This window comes from Mustela nigripes, chromosome 4 (genome assembly GCF_022355385.1).
Source record: "Mustela nigripes isolate SB6536 chromosome 4, MUSNIG.SB6536, whole genome shotgun sequence".
In the NCBI taxonomy this organism is placed as follows: domain Eukaryota; kingdom Metazoa; phylum Chordata; class Mammalia; order Carnivora; family Mustelidae; genus Mustela; species Mustela nigripes.
This window is the reverse complement of record NC_081560.1, coordinates 79,865,571-79,883,504: the sequence shown is the minus strand read 5'-3', so window position 1 is coordinate 79,883,504 and position 17,934 is coordinate 79,865,571. Positions and strand designations below refer to the sequence as shown.

At 35.2% G+C, this 17,934-nt stretch overlaps 1 protein-coding gene across 1 annotated transcript in view; it reads right to left on the bottom strand.

Moving 5' to 3' along the window:
• Positions 1 to 1,689: 1,689 nt before the first annotated feature.
• PCLO (piccolo presynaptic cytomatrix protein) overlaps positions 1,690 to 17,934 on the bottom strand; it is a 408,965-nt gene continuing 392,720 nt past the window's right edge. The window contains exons 24-26 of the mRNA XM_059396945.1: positions 9,348 to 9,482; positions 8,575 to 8,720; positions 1,690 to 6,387 (exon numbers count right to left, since the gene is read on the bottom strand). Coding sequence (XP_059252928.1) covers positions 6,247 to 6,387; positions 8,575 to 8,720; positions 9,348 to 9,482 — 422 coding nt within the window. The 3' untranslated portion in view covers positions 1,690 to 6,246. The remainder of the gene's footprint in view (positions 6,388 to 8,574; positions 8,721 to 9,347; positions 9,483 to 17,934) is intronic.

Genomic DNA, 17,934 nt, shown 5'->3' with positions numbered 1-17,934 from the left:
AATGTAAATTTTATAATTGGCTCTTCGATTCCTCTCGCATTTAAAAAATTTAATTGCATTGCGGGGCGCCTGGGTGGCTCAGTGGGTTAGGGCCTCTGCCTTCAGCTTGGGTCATGATCCTAGGGTCCTGGGATCGAGCCCCGCATTGGGCTCTCTGCTCGGCAGGGGGCCTGCTTTCCTTCCTCTGTCTCTCTGCCTGCTTCTGCCTGCTTGTTATCTCTGTCTGCAAATAAATAAATAAAAATCTTTAAAAAAAATTTAATTGCATTGAATCAATGGATTTATGATTTGGGAAGAATTGCATGTCACTAGTATTTTCAGTTTTTCAATCAATGAAGGTTTATTCAGTTCTTATTTAATATCTTAATAAAATTTTATTTTTTTTTGTAGAGGTCTTCAACATCCTTAATTTATTGTTAGGTGTTTGATACTTTTGATGCCAGTAAAAATCATTCCTTGAAATTTTCATTTTCTGATGATTTCTTGTTCACAGTCAGAGAAGAAATTCATAATAAGTAGTTTTTATAATTAATAAACTTGACAAATTCTCTTACATACTTTAAAAACAAATTGTTGATTATTTTGGATTTTCTACACACAAAGATGTATAATCTACAAATAATTATAGTTCTTTTCTACTTTCCCACTTCTTACACCTTTACTTGTCTTTTTCTTCTTTCGCTTTGACACAATGGCTAGCAACTCTAGTAAAAGTATTGAAGAAAATGGTGACAATAGGCATACTTGCTTTGTTTCCGGTCTCCAAGGAAGAGTCTTCTATCCTTTCACCAGCAGAGTTTTTCTTGTTTGTTTGTTTTTGGTAGATAACATTCAGCAGATTTAAAAAGTACTCCTCCATTCCAAGAATGCTATAAACTTTTTATTATGAGCGGATTTTGAATTTTATCAATATTACCCAGTACCTTATGATTTTTGTACTTTAGTATATTAATGTACTAGATTTCATTAATTCATCTTCTAACATTGAAACAATCTTGTGTACCTGGGATAATTCAACTTGGTCATGAGTCTTATCACTTTAATACATTTCCAGATCTTTGGATCTTGGCATATACATTACTTTTTTCCTACCTGAGAATGGTAACTTGGCCTTTTTTCTCCTTTGTAGCAGATTTGTTAATTTTATTGCACTTTTCTTCAAAGAATCAAATTGCTGGAAGGTCATTTTTTAGTGAGTAACCCATGGAAATAATTCTTAATTCTTACAAATATGATATAAAATAAAGTTAAAAAAAGAAAGTGGGGAGGAGACGATGTAGATTAAAAGAAGCTTAGAAAACATTTTAAAAAGAGAACAGGAAAACCACGCAAGTATTCTTGCGGATGTCAGTGATAATCCAGGAAGTAATTATCATAAATATCAGGAAGGTGGTTGCATTTAGGGTTGGGAGGGTGTTGGGAAAGAGAGGGGTAAAATGGAGGTCTTATGAGATGACTGGCAAAGTTTAATTTCTTGACCTGGGTGGTGGTGATAAGAGTGTCTGACATATAATACTTTATTAAGCTATACATTTATTAATTCTGGTTTCTGTGCTGTGTTTAAAATTTATTTTTTAAACTGGGTGAATAAATGTATTTGTGATACAATTTTCAGAGAAGATGTTATGAAAAGTTCAATTTCTGTAATAAATATCAATTTATCAAGTGGGTAAACACAAGAAGTCAAAGTTGACATTTTCAATATTTATTAGGAAGGCTGAGGCAACAGCCTTTTTATACAGCACAGTCTGCATAAGCTATCAAGATACATCTTGTATACAATCACAAAACCAAGACATATTTTTACATAGAGTAAAACTCAAGACAGATTTACAAGCATTTTTAATACAATTCTCATGTATTTCAATTCAATTTCTACAACCTTTAGCCCAAGACTTTGTATTTGTTTGTTAGCTTTTCCAGAGAGATTTGGGTAGAACAGAAAAGAACACATTAGCAAATCACCAACACGGCATGCAACATGTAGTTAGAAACAAGACATATTTCCAAGTACTTTATTTTTTATTTTGAAATCAATTTTATTAGATTTTTATTTTTTCAGACAAGGGTTTTTTTTTTTTTCCCATTAATATCAGATGTGTTTTTGTTAGGATATTAGCACACACATTAATCAGTAGTGGGAGCACCTGAGCACATCACCAACAAATATACAGACACAATCAAACGATAATCATATTCACATGCTGAATGCCAAATGAAATTAATATTTCAACTTTGTCTATTTTACCAAATGTATAGTTATGTACAGGGTAACCACTTAAGAAAATGCTCTCGATCTACAGATCAGATGAGGAATCATTTGATTAAATGATTTTGACTTAATGGGTACCTTTAATCATGACAACAACATGGCACATACAGAAAACATCAATGTGTCATATTCAATGAGAATATCTGTTTCACTCATTCATTTTTGTATCACATCGAAGGCAAGTAGTTATTAAAGAGACAGCTCATAATGATTCGTCGAGCTTTCTTTCACTTCCATGTCAAGCTCAAAAAGACGGAAACTCACTCTGTCACGTGGAGAGTTATAAACATATATATATATAGCTGTAGTTGGCTGCTTTTGGAATATTAGACATTATAGCAATGAAAATAAGCTTTTAAAAATATCATTAGTTATGATTTAAATAATAAAGTAAAAAAATACTATAAACATCTTTATGATATCTTAATGAAATGAAACATCAATCAATTAATTTCTAATAAATTGGGCACAATATAGTTTAGAATTTTATTTTACTTCACATGACCACCAACCTATTGTCACTACCACTATCAACATTACCGTCACAACCATTCCTAGTAAGTATCAATATCAGCTGGTTACCAGCTATAATAGTCCCACAATATGACTATTTTAATGTGTGTGATCCACAAAACTAATTCCACTGATATGCTGAAAATATGCATTTATTTGTATGATTAGTTACAATAGGGGCACATTAAGGAACAAAGACAATCACTGCTCCTTAGTCTTGGATACTGTTCTTTTCAACAGAAATGGTAAAGAAAGAGTTCAGAGTCACCAAAAATCTTCTTAACCTTAAGTAAAAACAGAGGGAAACACCAACTTCTCATTTATACCATTACCTATGTCTGTAATGACCATTCTACAAATCCCTGTCTTTTGTAAAAATTTACTCTGTGCTTTTGCTTCTACAGCCAGAAGTTTCTTTAGGACCGCATTTTGAACCAAGAAGCAACTCCAGTTTCTGATGACTCAATGAAGTCGTGGGGAGAAATTAAGATGCTTTTTGAGATACAGGTGTTGGAATTGGACTGATCACATATTATTTAGAGATTACAAACTTTGTCACCGGTAGTATTAAGAAAAAAAACTGATTCCAAAAAAAAAAAATAAAAGAAATGAAAAAGTGGAAAATTATGTGCTGTGATATATACAAAAAAGTAAAAAACACCAAGAGCCCTATTCGCAATTAAAAAAGAAACAGCTTTGTTGTAAGAAGGGTCATCAACATCATCCAGAAGAAATGCATTTGTTCGAGGATCAGTGTTGCATAGAATAATTCCCGTACAACTTAGGATTTTGGTCAGCAGCAAACTTGGCACACTGTGGCAGGATCTTATGCTCTCTGAAAGGGGATGCTGGTGCACAAAAATGAAGCCCTGTCATTAGCTCTCGTGATTGACCTGGCCCCATCACTGGTTCCTCGGAACAAAGGGGCACCTAGAATGAAGAGACTCCTACCCTTTCAGGTCAAATAGCTACCAAGGGATGATCTGTGTTTTGGTGGCACCTCATTTGTGTTACTGTAAAAGAACATGCAACTAGAATGAAGTCAAACCTACTGTTCATACCTCTCATGCATGCCTCTGGATGTGCATGACTGCAGAAGAGGGTCTGTGGTGAGCCAGGGTTTCCTTTGAAGGGTGAATAGCAGAACTTTTTATGTCATAAAGAGATCTTCCCGAATCCTTCCCTTCCCCAATGATGAGTGATATTACAAGCTCCCTAAAGTGCTCACTTCTGCTGGAAATATCCATAGCAACCATCAGCAGATCTAGTTGTCTCTAAAAATAAAATCCTAGCAGAATCAAGTCTTCAGCGATCCCTTCCCTGCATGCTTGCTGTAGAGCTGGATCAGTGGTAAATGACACTGCATTATCAGGGAGGACAGGTTAAAAAAAAAATAATAAAAAGAGAGAGAAAAAGGGACTGTTTTCTCCCTCGGATTGGGGAAGAGTGAATTTGTATGTTTTTAGGAATGTAATAAAGATATATAGCCTGGAACTTATTAGAAATTGTTTTATTTTCAGTGTTTTACATTTAATCGATTCCTTTCAAATTTAAAGCATGTTTTTCTTTAAAAGTGAGAAAATTCCATATCCAATGTATTTGGAGATGATTTCTCGAAATCCACTAAAACCTCACCTTTGAATGAAGAAGCAGCTTTCAAACTCAGAATGCTCTGAGAAGCAATTTCTTTTAAGGTAGGATATGGGAAGAGTATAAGATTGGTATAATTCATTTCATTGATAATAACCCAATTTGCAAATTATTTTGATTTAATTTTTCACCTTTTCTCAGGTTCAAATTTATATTTTAAAGAAAAACCAATAGTTTTGGACTGAATACACTTCTTTTATCCAAGTCAATGCTTACCATCGGTGTGGAGGATGCTTTTGCATATGAAATTTGAAGAAATAAAGAGCTGCATAATAATTATTCCTCACTTTATGTATAAAACTATATCGAAAATGTGCTTTCTTTTTTTCCTTACAGTTCACTTGGTTTGATCATCCCAACATCCCATTAGGAAGGCCAGGAATAGGTAATTATTTTTATCCTACAAATAAGAAACTGGGAAAAAGTGACTTTAAGTGACATGTGCAAGGGGATACAGTCAGTGGCAGGACCAAGGCAGAAGCCAGGCTTTTCATCCCAGCCGAGAGCATTTCCTACAACTCCAATCTACTTCCTTTGTCTATACTACGGTTGATGTAGAAGAGGATGCTGTATTTTAATGACCTGGACATTGGTCCCTTTATTCCATACTAATAAAATAGCTCAAGTTATATTTTAATCTCAATATAAATGTTGACTTTCACTTATTTTCCCAATATTGATGAACTTGATCACCACGATACAGTCACTAATGGAGAAAAATGGAGCACTGGGAGGAACTTGAGTTTGGTGTCAGGGTTTTCATCATACAATCAGTGTGCTAAGGACAAAAAAAAGCATCATGGAAGAGCAGGAAATGACACCAAGTTAATTAATCCATGTCACAGATTAATATGATTTGTTTGCCAGAGGAAGAATTTTCTCTTTCAATTTCAAAGGAAATATGTGGAATAACATTTATTTGCAATTCCACAAAGAAAAACTGTTCAGGCTTCCTGGAACATACCATTTTAATCTATGTTCTTTGGTATGTACATTGAAAATGTATTGGCTTAATGGTCAGTTAAGGAGATTTTGATGTCTTCAACCAAGGTTCCAATATTTCTGTGGGGCAACATTCAGTGTGAGCCAATCATAGCCTTATTTATAGATAAATGTAATTCCATTTCCACTTAGTATTATCTTCCCTCTACATCATTTTGAATAATACAAATGTGCTTTTACAACATGAATTCCAAGGTTGGTATTGTTCCCGCTTGTAACATTTAGACAGAGAGAAAATCTAAAAGCCATAATTTCTCCATCTCCAGTACCCTTTCCCTCTGAACACAACCAACTCACTTCTAGTCTTGAATGCATACTGTAGTTGTATCCTATGTCAGAATCTAAAAAAAGTAAGTCATCTGAGAAAATAAGATGAAGCAAGATCTTTAGACTTCTGAAAACTGAGATTTGTTACATCAGTTCTTTCCCTTCCAGGTTTCTTTTGCATAAATGATGAACTTTGTCTTGCATCAGGAACCATATTAATATTCGAGCAGCTGCCCGTAGCTATAGTTCAACTCTGCTCAAAGATTTGTGCCTTAAGTAATCAAAATAGCTCTCACTCTTTTCTCTTTTTCTTGAAGCAATCCAAGGACTCAAAGCTCTTTTTGGGGGGTCTCCAATATGTGAACTGTTTGATTTTTCTTTCTGTGTTCCACAACAAAATATTCACAAAGCTTTAAGTATGTGTTTGCCTGTGGCTCCTCCTCTCACGTTTAGCCCTAAAAACACTGTAGAATCGTATCCAACTCTAGTCTTGATTTGAAATTATTTAGAGCAGTTTCTATACCCTGAGCAGACACATTTCTTCAATGGGTTTGAGTAGGACTGACCAAAAGTTTGTGCCAGTTGACTATTCTTTTTCTGAGATCCACTTTGTCAAGCCAGATACAGGCTTCGCCAATCAAGGTCTTTTTCATAAACTTCCCTCCATTAGAGAAAAGTAAAATCTAGAAAAAATAGCCAAAATTATATATACTTGCATATATTTTTCAGTCTTTTTAAAGGACATTTGATCGTCAAAGATACAACACAAACAAGAAAGGGTGAGGGGAAGTAGCAGCTATATGTGTAAGAGAACTAATCCTCATGATGTCCTCAAAAGATGTGCAGAATATTAATTAATTCACACCAGCCTTTCCCAAAGGAAAAGACACAACCTGGAGGAGATGAGAATTTTAGATGACATGCATTAACAGCTCAGTCTGACTACATTTATGCTTACATGAATTTGGAAATTAGGAAAGTTTCTCAAAACAATTTTGCTAGGAACATTTTCTGCTAGTTTCTGAAATATTAACTCAAATACAAAAGAATTATTTGAGTACAGAATAAATAAGAGCTCACGAGGCAGATAAAATGCAACATTAATTTTATTTAACATTCATTTACTGGTGATTTTACTATGGTATGCTCTTCCAAGATGATTTGTCGTATGTAGAACTTAACGTTAGCTGAACTGCCATAGGATTTCAGATTCAAGACATTTTTTTTTTACTCTTAAAGAGGAGTTGAAAGGAAGATGGAGAGCATTAGTGGTGCTAACCATAAATCCTTCACAATTCTCTCTTGTTCTCTCTGTTTTCATAATCTCCTTTAAAGAATTCATCTTCCTTCTTGGTTAAAACCTTACTTTTATGCTTCTGACTTCAAAATCTGCATTTCTAGTTATGACTATCTTTTCTGGCCTCTGGTTTTGGGATTTCAGATGACAAGGTAGGTTTTCACTTGGATCCTGCTTTCTCATCAAATGTATCACCTTTCAAACAAATGTGTGATCATTCTCCCTCAAGGTCCCCTCTCCAACTACTTAATCTCTGTGGATGACACAGTTGTTCATACAGACTCCAAGGTATCCTTTACTTTTATTATTATTATCATCATCATCATCATTATTATTATTATTATTTCTTTCTACTCTAATGTCGGTCAATGCTCTCAACACAGTTTTAGCTTGGTAATATTTCTTATATTTGTCTTTAGTGTCGGCCCTTAAGTGCCAATACCATAGTCTTCTTCTCCCTTTATTTTTTTCATCTTTCCTCCTGCCTCCTTTTCCCTCTTTCATTCCTTGTCCCTACATCTACTGAGGACACAACTCTGCACCAGCCTTGTATGGGGCTGTAGAACAAAGAGCAACAGAAGCCAGGCCTTGCCCTAGAGAAGAAGAAGGTATGGAAGCAGTGACAGGTAAGTATATAAATAATTGTGCAGCATGGATCAAGCTTGACAGCCCAATAGGTTAAGCAAAATGTCATGTGAATAAGGTGTGATGAATTGGACCTGGGGTCCTCAGTAAAGGGCTGAGTTTACACTGAAAGATTGTGGACAGAGGGATGAGTGGGGAGAGATGGAGAATAGTGAAGGGGAAGAAAAATAGGAGCAAAACACTGGAGGCTTAACCTGATTTGCAAAGATTGTGGTGTGGCTGGAGCATAGAATGTGTTGGGAAGTATACAAGGAGATGAGATTAAATCAGTATAATCAGAGCTCACCTTAGAGGAGTATGAATGAGGCCAGGTATTGGTGAGTCACTGAAGGGTTTTAATGGAACATACTAGTCAGTGTTGTTATCTATCTACCTATCTGCCTACTGACTTTTAATTCAAGTATACTTCACATGCAGTGTTATATTAGTTTCAGGGGTACAACATCATGATTCAGTAGTTCTATACATTGCTCAGTGCCCTTCACAATCAGTATACCACCACCCCCTTCACCTATTTCATCCATCCCCCACACCTTCCTAGCCAGTGTTTTTAGAAGATACCTCCTCCAGCAGTGTGATGGAATGAATTAAGAGGGTAAGACACGGATGGCATGGAGGGTGGGTATACTGCTAAAATGATCTGAGTAACAGAGATGAGGACTCGAAGAAGATTAGTGGCAGTGAGCATGGAAACAAATCTATATAAAATAAACTGCGTGGTCAGAATAGAGAAGACTTGGTAGCTAACTGGATGGGGGAGTGAGCTGTGGGATTCTCAAGGGCCTCCGGAAAGACACCTCTAAGAAGTCATTAACTTGTAAAATATCACAGACTGTAGGATCGGTAAACACATGTTAAATAACTGAATGGAAAACAAATCCTGTACGAACAAAAGTTTTAAAATAGTAGCAGTATAATATAGAGTTACCTGAAGAGAATGTCCAGCAGGACTGAGGCTGAATCTAAAAGTTTCATTGAACGAAGGCTCTCTATCATGTCGGCATACTCTCGTTTTTTTCTTGATCACCTTTTTTTGGGTAGAGATGTTCATCACATATATTTTTACATATAAATCTGAAAATAAGAATTCAGCTTGTGAAGTGTCCATGACTCATACAATTTTCTATTGAAAGAATTACAATTGTACACTGGGAGCTCTCCTATATTTTACACAAAGCCAGCAGATTGTGCTTGATTTGTTTCAGACAACATAAAGTGATTAAAAGATACACCAATTTTCTTAGCAATTCGTTTTTCCTGTTGCATGGTAAATACATTACTTTAAGTTTATGTGTTGAGAAATTCAGCCAAAAAAGTAGTAAAATATCAACTTGTTCTGTAGAAGAGAAATTCTTTTTTTTTTATTTTTAAGATTTTCTTTATTTATTTGTGAGACAGAAGGAATGAGCAGTGGGGAAGCACAGAAAGAGAGGGAGAGCGAGAGAGAGAGAGAGAGAAAGCAGACCCGCTACTGAGCAGGGAGCCCGACAGAGGGCTCGATCCCAGGACCTGGAGCTCCTGAGCCGAAGCTTTAACCAACTGAGCCATCCAGGTCCCCCAGAAATGAATTATTATTTTCCATTTTTCAGATATATCTGGTGTACAGCCCAAATTTTACTCTACATTTTCCAGATTATTTAGGAAATATTCCTACAGACTTCCTAGATATATGACACAGCTCATTATCATGAAATTAGATACCTGGTAAGTGATCGGGAGATTTAAATTTATAGGTGATATTTCTGCACTGGAGAATCTCAACTATTAGTTGTTCACCATCCGTCTTCATTTCCTTCTTCAATGCAATCTTGATTTCTCCCATTACCTGAGTTTTGACTGAAAGAATTTAATAAAAGTGTTAAGGAATATGAAATAGCTATTAAATGTTTAATTCAATAATCCATTCATACATTCATTTATTGTTTATCAAGTGCTGAACACCTTACTGTATCCTGTGGATACACAAATGAATAAAATACAGTGAGCCCATAAGAGGTGTAAGATCTCTTGGGGAGACTGATGAATTACACACTTTCAGCAAAGTGTCTTAATATAATGACAGGCTAGTAAACAGGGAGGTATGGAAGAAATTTGAGTCAACAAATAATATTTAACTGTAGATTATTAGGTAAAAAGAGGAGACTACAAGAAGACAGATATCCATAAAAATAATATAATTTTAATATAATCTATAGAAAATCAGTCATGTGAAATACAGGAGTTATTTGCTAACAATTTTTCATTACCAGGTTTGCACAGGAACATTTGCTATCACAACTAAATGTCATTATATGTTCTTCCTACTTCCTTTCTTTTCCTTTATAAAAGAAATAGCCAACGAGAATATAGTAATGAAATTACGCAAGGGAAAATACCATGCGTGACTAAAATGAATCCAATGTATTTCTTTCAAGAGTTTATCTTGGCTCTTTGTATCACTGAAGAAGATATTCATGCCCGGTCATGTTCTTTAATGATTTCCCCCCTTCCTCTGTCAATTCATATATGCACCCACTTCCCCAGTCGCCAACAGGTATTTTATTTCCTATCCTATCCAGATAAGCACTCTGTTAGGAAAAATGATTATAACAGTGAGCCAAGACACACATGCCTATCAGTTTTACAGCATGTCCACCTAGCTGTGGGAAGAAAGACTTAACGATCGTTTTCAGCAATAAATGTAAAATTAGAAAATGCAGAAAGGTAATGAAATACAAGAGCATGGTTCCAAGAGAGCCTGCAGAAGTACTGCTTGAGCTGAAACCAGAAAGATGAGGAAGAGTTAACTAGTTGAAATAGATTAGGAACATGCTGCAGAGAGGGAACGTGTGCTCACAGGAGGGAACATTATGGGACTGAGGAACTAAGTGTATGTTCATGTGTTTATAACATATTATTAATTGGTACCATTGGTACCATGTTAAGAATTTGGTTCCTATATTAGGACAGGAGGAACCTATCGAAGGTTTTTAAGTTTGGATATAGATCACTTGTTCTCAGACATCTTGGTTTCAGACTTCTTTTACACTCTTAAAAAAGTGCAGGGTCCTCAAAGAACAATTGTGTGCATTATAGCTATCAACATTAGAAATTTAATATTTCTTTTTAAAAAATATATATATATTTATTTATTTGACAGTTGTATTCTGACAGTTTTAAGAATAAAACTCAAAATAGGTGGATGCAGAGGGAGAGAAAGGGGAAAGTAGAGTGAGATTTTTATATAGGTAACAGGTACATAACAAAGGATGCAACTTAAAATTGGCAAACCAGATGGTAAATGGTGAAGTAAGAACAAGAATTATAAGTGGTATATATAAATAAATATATAAGTAAAAAGGAAATAATTCAAGCAAAGATACACATCTTAATTATGGAATTCTTTTTCAAATTAAAGACACCAAATTGAAAAAGAAATATAATAAATACACACAATAATTATAAAACAAAACACAGAGTTGCTATCAAACGTATCGATCATATCCATAAACATGATTAGGTTTGGCTAGCCTATTTTAAAAAAGACTTTCAGACTGGCTCATAAAGCAACTTAACTCTATGATAAAATTTAGTTTTGGTTCAAATAGTGAAAAATACATCAACCAAAAGCATACCAGGTATATGGAAATGATAAGAGAGTAAGGGTTGAACTGTTATTATCAGACAATTTAATTTAGGGCACAATTCAGTAAATAAGACAAAAAGGGGCATTTGATCAAGCTAAGGATAAATAATTCCTGATGAAGATACAACAATTATGAGATGTATGTACCACTTAAATAAGACTGAAACTACAACATGACGTATGAAAGTTGTAAGGAGATGTGTGAGAATAATAGTAAAAGACTTCTATACAACACTTAAAATACAAGACAGGCCACGTAGACCAAAAGAAGCAAAGACATAGAATATTGAGACATTATAGTCAGTAAAGCATATCTCATGTCCATTTATTAAATACCACACCCTGATAATAAGGAATATATATTTTTTCTCAATTATATATGGAACATTCCCAACATTGATCACATACCGAGTTACAAAGGAGATATCAGTAAGTTCTATAAAAGGAAGGTGTTATAAACATTGATCACATACAAAAAGCCTTCCATTGAATAATTCTTGGGTGAATGGCAAAAATACAATGAGAAAGGACAAGAGTTCTGAAAAATAATGATAATGAAAATAACTCCGTGTCAGAGTCTATGAGGGTTAAAGTAATGTTGAGAGGAAAATGTCAACTTTAAGATTGGCAACCCTGGCTCATCACTCAGAAGATCTGAGAGTTTTGGTAGAATCAGGAAAAACGTCCTAGGCTCATTTCCTGGAGCTCTAAGGTGAAGTAAGTGAAAAACCCAAAGCAGTGACTATCTTCTCCTGGGAATAAGACATTTCTTGGCTTGGTGGAGTGAACGCCAGCATTAAAAACCACATTTAATCAAATGCAAAAGGTAGGGCAAAATCTCATCAACCAGGCCAGCAAATTTGTAGGTGAATCAGCACCCTGCCTTTCCTTCAAAGCCATACAGAAGTGGAAAGAACACCATCTCTCAAACCCACACCTGGGATGGAGAGGAAAAAGAGGATTCTCACTATACAGGTAAGGAAGGAGCCATGGAAAATTCACTCCCACTATTCAATAGAAGTTGTGGACAGAACTGAAGACATTAATGAGTGTGCAGGAATAAAAACAGCAGGACGGATCTTTTTCTCTGGGAGAAATTCACTTTTATAGGTCATATTCCTCTTTTCCAGCCCTGAAAACCCCACACGCTAAGCATGTGGTATTTGTTGCTGTTTTCCACCGTCTCCTATGGGACAAAAGGTAGAATTAAGCTTGCTAATTACAGTGCTCAAATCATCACATTGCCTGCTTCTTTCTTGGAAGGTTAAATTCACGCTCTTCACAGTATGGTACTTGTGAAGTTCTTGGTTATTTTCTCCTGTTGGAAGACTGTTCCAGCTTGCTCTTTAATGTTTCTATTAAAGGAAGAAATGGACATGCCCGCTGAGACCACGTTAACTGTGAGTCATCGCTGTCCATCACGTCTGCCCTTTCACTCGTTCCAAATGCCTTTGTCACCTGGAGCGGCAGCGGGACGGCGGCAGAAACCTCCCGTGCACTGTCGCCACAAGGGGGCAGCAGCTCCAGATCAATAATCAATCTTCCGCTGGAGAAGACATTTGTCCTACAACAGGATGCATAACTGCGATTTGAGACTAGAAAGAAGGAGGAAAATAGAAGGGGAAGGGATGAAAGGATGTTGGGAGCGTAGTTCAAAAACGAGATGACAAAAAATAGGGTTACAGTGCTGAAATACAAATATTTGTATTTGTATTTTAAGACGTTCAGTCAATTAGGAACATCATGGAAAAAAGTTGAATAAGATAGAAATCAATACTATTCACAGAGAGTGCAGAAAGACCGAGGATACTATACAAACGAAAACAGGGAAAAGAAGGAAGAAATCAGTGATAGATCCGTGGAACTGAGAAATAGGAGGCAATATAATTGATGACGCAGAAAAAGGAAATTCAAGACACTAGAAAATCACATTTACTTAAAATATAAAGGTATTTATCTGAAGTAACAGAAGAGTAAACCTATGGATCAAAAGAGTATCCTGTATTCCTGGTAATATTGATTAGGTGATGCACTGATATATCCCCATTTAGGCGACTTCAAAAATATAGAAAACATTTTTAAAGGGACCCGGGGGAAGAAGTCCCCTGAATGAATACAGTGATAGACAAGAAAAAGTAGCTTTTCCACAATATTTAAAAGCCAGGGGCAGAGGAAATAGAGGTTATACTAATAAGAGAAAGGAAGGAAGGAAGGGAGAGAAGGAGGTTAGATGGAGGGAGAAGGGAAGGAGGAAGGAGAGAAGAGAGAAGGAAAATAACTTAATGAAATCAAAGAGGAATGTGGAAGAAAGTGGAAGTGTGCTGATTTCCTTTAAGCAGAGAGTTAATGAAATTTAAAATTGGAATATGGTACTGAAAATCACAATTGCTCAATCTCCTAATATTTTCCATTCTGCTTCTAGACTTTGGGAGATCTTTTATAAGTGAATAGGGTAAAATATTTATTGAAATTAAACTATTTCACTGTTTTCACCATGACCTATCTCCTTCATTAAATTCAGAAAAAAACAGTACAATCATTTTTTGACAAAGACCATGAATAATTGAATTCTATTAAAATTGTTTGTGTCCTTCTATCTCTTTAGCTGAAGTGCTCCAACAAAATATAACTGTCAAACTGACTTATTTTTATCTTGCACAGCTTTCTTCTTTCTCACTCTCTGTGCTTTATTCTCCATTAAGATATGCAGTGCTCTTCTCACTTTTTTCCTCAGAAAAAAAAAGTGTGTGTGTATGTATGTGTGTGTGTTACATACACACACACAGAGATTATCTTGAAAAACGTGTAAGTCATTTATACACATGCTCTATCTATACCTCCATCTGATTTATATTTTTAGAGAAGAGCATTTTAAGAAAACATGACCATTAACAGAACACAATAATTCTTTCACAACAAGAAATTAGGTCACTATAACCCCCATTTTATAGGTATGAACACAGTGGCTTAGTTGTTTTAAGTAACTTGCCAAATGGCTAAGGGTTTCAGGCAGGACTTTAATCTACATCTTCTGATTTTAAGTCCAGCGCTCTATGCTCTTAAGAAAATGTTTTATTTTCTTACACAGTTTTTATACTTTTAACTGTGATGAGCACTGAGAAATGTGTGGAATTGTTGAATCATTGTGGTGTACACCCCAAACTAACATAACATTATGTTAACTATACTTCTAAATAAATATATAAATAAACAAACACATGTATGAATAAAAAATGTTTTGTTTTTTGGAGAACAGAAATGCTCCACGTCCAACATGGGGCTTGAACTCAGGACTCTGAGATCAAGAGTCACATGCTCTACCAACTGAACCAGCCAGGTACCCCTTACTCTGGGTTATTAAAACCATAGCTAGGGGGCGCCTGGGTGGCTCAGTGGGTTAAAGCCTCTGCCTTTGGCTCAGGTCATGATCCCAGGGTCTTGGGATCAAGCCCCTCATCAGGCTCTCTGCTCAGCGGGGAGCCTGCTTCCCCCTCTCTCTCTGCCTGCCTCTCTGCCTACTTGTGATCTCTCTCTCTGTAAATAAATAAATAAAATCTTTTTTTAAATAAATAAAATCTTTAAAAAAAATAAAACCTTAGCTAGAAGTTATTGTCCATGTGTATACATTACATCAATTACATGGGTTGTTTACATTAAACAAGAAAATGGCAACAACTAATTCCTGAAATATTCACAATTGTATGAGATCCTATGGAAACCATTTGAACATACAAAATTATTTTAAAAAGTGACTATGGATTGACAAAATCTTTTTTTTAACATTATCATACCTGAACTACTAAAGAGCACAATAGTATAAATCGAGGTTTACTCTTTCTCAGAATTCTAAGACATCTATTGCAACCTGAGCAGCTTTTGTCAATGCAAGACCATTTTAGGCAAAAAGCTTCTTTAGAGGCATTTTTTAATGAACTGAAAGTGAATAAAATGTAAAAAAGAAAAGAAAGGAAAAGGGCATTTTGTAAAAGGAAAGTTTGTGTAAGGGAAAAAAAAGCATAGAATGAATAAAATTCTCATCAACACTTCGGTTTCCTTGCAAATTTCTATTAATACACACTATATACCAATGCCTCAGGTCACAGGTACTGGCTAGTGAAGTCTGAATTGGTGTTAGGTAGGATTCATATTTAGCCCTGAGAGTCTGTCACCTCGGAATTTGTTACTTAGCTCCTATCACCCCATTCCGAATCTAAGCAAAGTCCAAAGTGGAATTAATGTAGAATTCAAAACCAGGAAATCTGGATGGCATGCTGGTCATTAAATAACTCTGTCTTGTACTTCCTCATATTGTAAACTGATGGCATATAATAAGATCATTTATGAACTATTTATAATATCTCAGCTTTATAGGATAATAAATTTGTGAACATTTTCTGATAATATCTAAATATGATTTAGTCCTAGCCCTTTACTAAACATCTTTTATTCTAAATAATATTTTCTGTTTACATTACAGAAAGTCTTGTTAATGTCCTAACACCTGTTAACAGCCAAAATGGTGATGTATTTTTCCCTCATGTATAATTGTACTTTCCTTCCTTTCAATTGTTTCTATTCTCAGTTTCAAATCTAAATAATGAATTTTTTAAATGCCAGCTTAATAAATGCATTGTTATATATATATAATCCCAATATATATCTATATCTATATATTTGTTAGCACAGGGCCTGAAATGCTAACTACTCAATGAGCATTTCTTCTTCTTCTGTCACAACAATGATACAATGAAGGATCAGTTCTAGAAGAAACAGTTTACACTTCACAAGCAAATCTATACCCTTTGGTCAATTGCTCAATTTACTGAGAGTAAAGTAACAAAACAGAACATCTCAAGATATTCATATGAGTCAATACTTTTAAAATAGAAATTTCTAAAAAAGAGAGTCCTTTTTTTCCACTTTGCTGAGCTTGTTAGAGAGAGGAAGCAAGCTCACTATAATCTGTTCTATTCACCACCCTTTCTCTGTCATTTCCAAGCAGGTATATTAACCCCACCTTACAGTCCATAATAATTTTACCTTCCATATTGAAATTATTTCTCTCTCTTCCAAAAATTCAAGGTGGTACTTGATAATTTGGACTTAGTACTCAATAATTATCTGTAACTGGCACTTCTCTTTTCTTTACCCCATGTCTTGAAGTAGCAGGGAAAGCTACTAGATCTTTCGCTACCTCTGGTAACCTTATTTGCACTGAATGTTCTTTCCTGGAAAATCATTGTTTCTCAAGCCATTGATAGGTTTTAAACTGAATTCTCAGAAACATGTCTTCTGAGCAAAGGTTCTTACCTCTTACCTCATTATATGTAGGATTAAATAGAAGGGGTGAAAAACCACAGGTTTTGAAGATTTATCCTGGTAATTTAATGTTTGAAAAAGGGAAGCAAAAATGGGACTAATTTATTTAATTTTATAGTGTATTAAACTCAGTTCCTATTACCTTCACTGTAAGATCTCATGAAGTTGACTCAACTTATCATATTGCTCAGACAATGAAAATGACACCATGTACCCGGCTCTGTTGGTTGCCTGACAATTTTCCACCTCTGTCTCACAGATGACTATAAACGCTTAGATCTAGAACTTTTTCCTCACACATACTATACTAAGGAATTAGAGAATTTCTAAGACAGGATTTGTAAAACACATTGTGATCAGATGTAAATATGTAAAATTTTTTACAATAAAATTCAATGGACTTGGTTTTCAAGAAAAGATGGTTCTTCAAACAAAACATATCTCCAGAAATACCATTTTCTACTCACAGTTTAAGTATACAGTAATCCGTAATCAAGAGAACAATATTATAACACTCTGAATGATGAATACCAATGATATAATGCAAACTTTGTCATAATATCTCGTTTTTCCTCAAGCATGTGAAATAGAAATATTTTTAACTTCACTTTCAAGAAAGGAGACTGTAAATTTTAGGTAGACTAATTTGCCAAAAGTCACATAGCTAGATTAGATGTTTGCAGCAAGACAGTCTAAGATTATTGCCAAAATGGTCATAATAGATTAAGTGATAGTGATTGTGTGCCAAAATTTTGTGCATGCTTGTGAGCATACATGGGGAGGGGGAAAGGGACCTGGGGATTGAGGGGACTCAAGATATATGGGTTCTGTACGAGTTCTGTAAGCTTTCATTAAGCTTTCTTGGAAAGACAAGGAACAGTCAAGAAAGGGAATAAATGCTTACTAATTTCCTATCCAAAGCCTTAATTTATGAACTAAACTTCTTTTCTTTATTAAAAAAATTTTTTTATAAACATATAATGTATTTTTATCCCCAGGGGTACAGGTCTGTGAATTGCCAGGTTTACACACTTCACAGCACTCTCCATAGCAGATACCCTCCCCAGTGTCCATAACCCCACCCCCCTCTCCTGACCCCCCTCCCGCCAGCAACCCTCAATTTGTTTTGTGAGATTAAGAGTCACTTATGGTTTGTCTCCCTCCCAATCCCATCTTGTTTCATTTATTCTTCTCTTACCCCCCTAACCCCCCATGTTGCATCACCACTTCCTCATATCAGGGAGATCATATGATAGTTGTCTTTCTCTGATTGACTTATTTCTCTAAGCATGATATTCTCTAGTTCCATCCACGTCATCACAAATGGCAGGATTTCATTTCTTT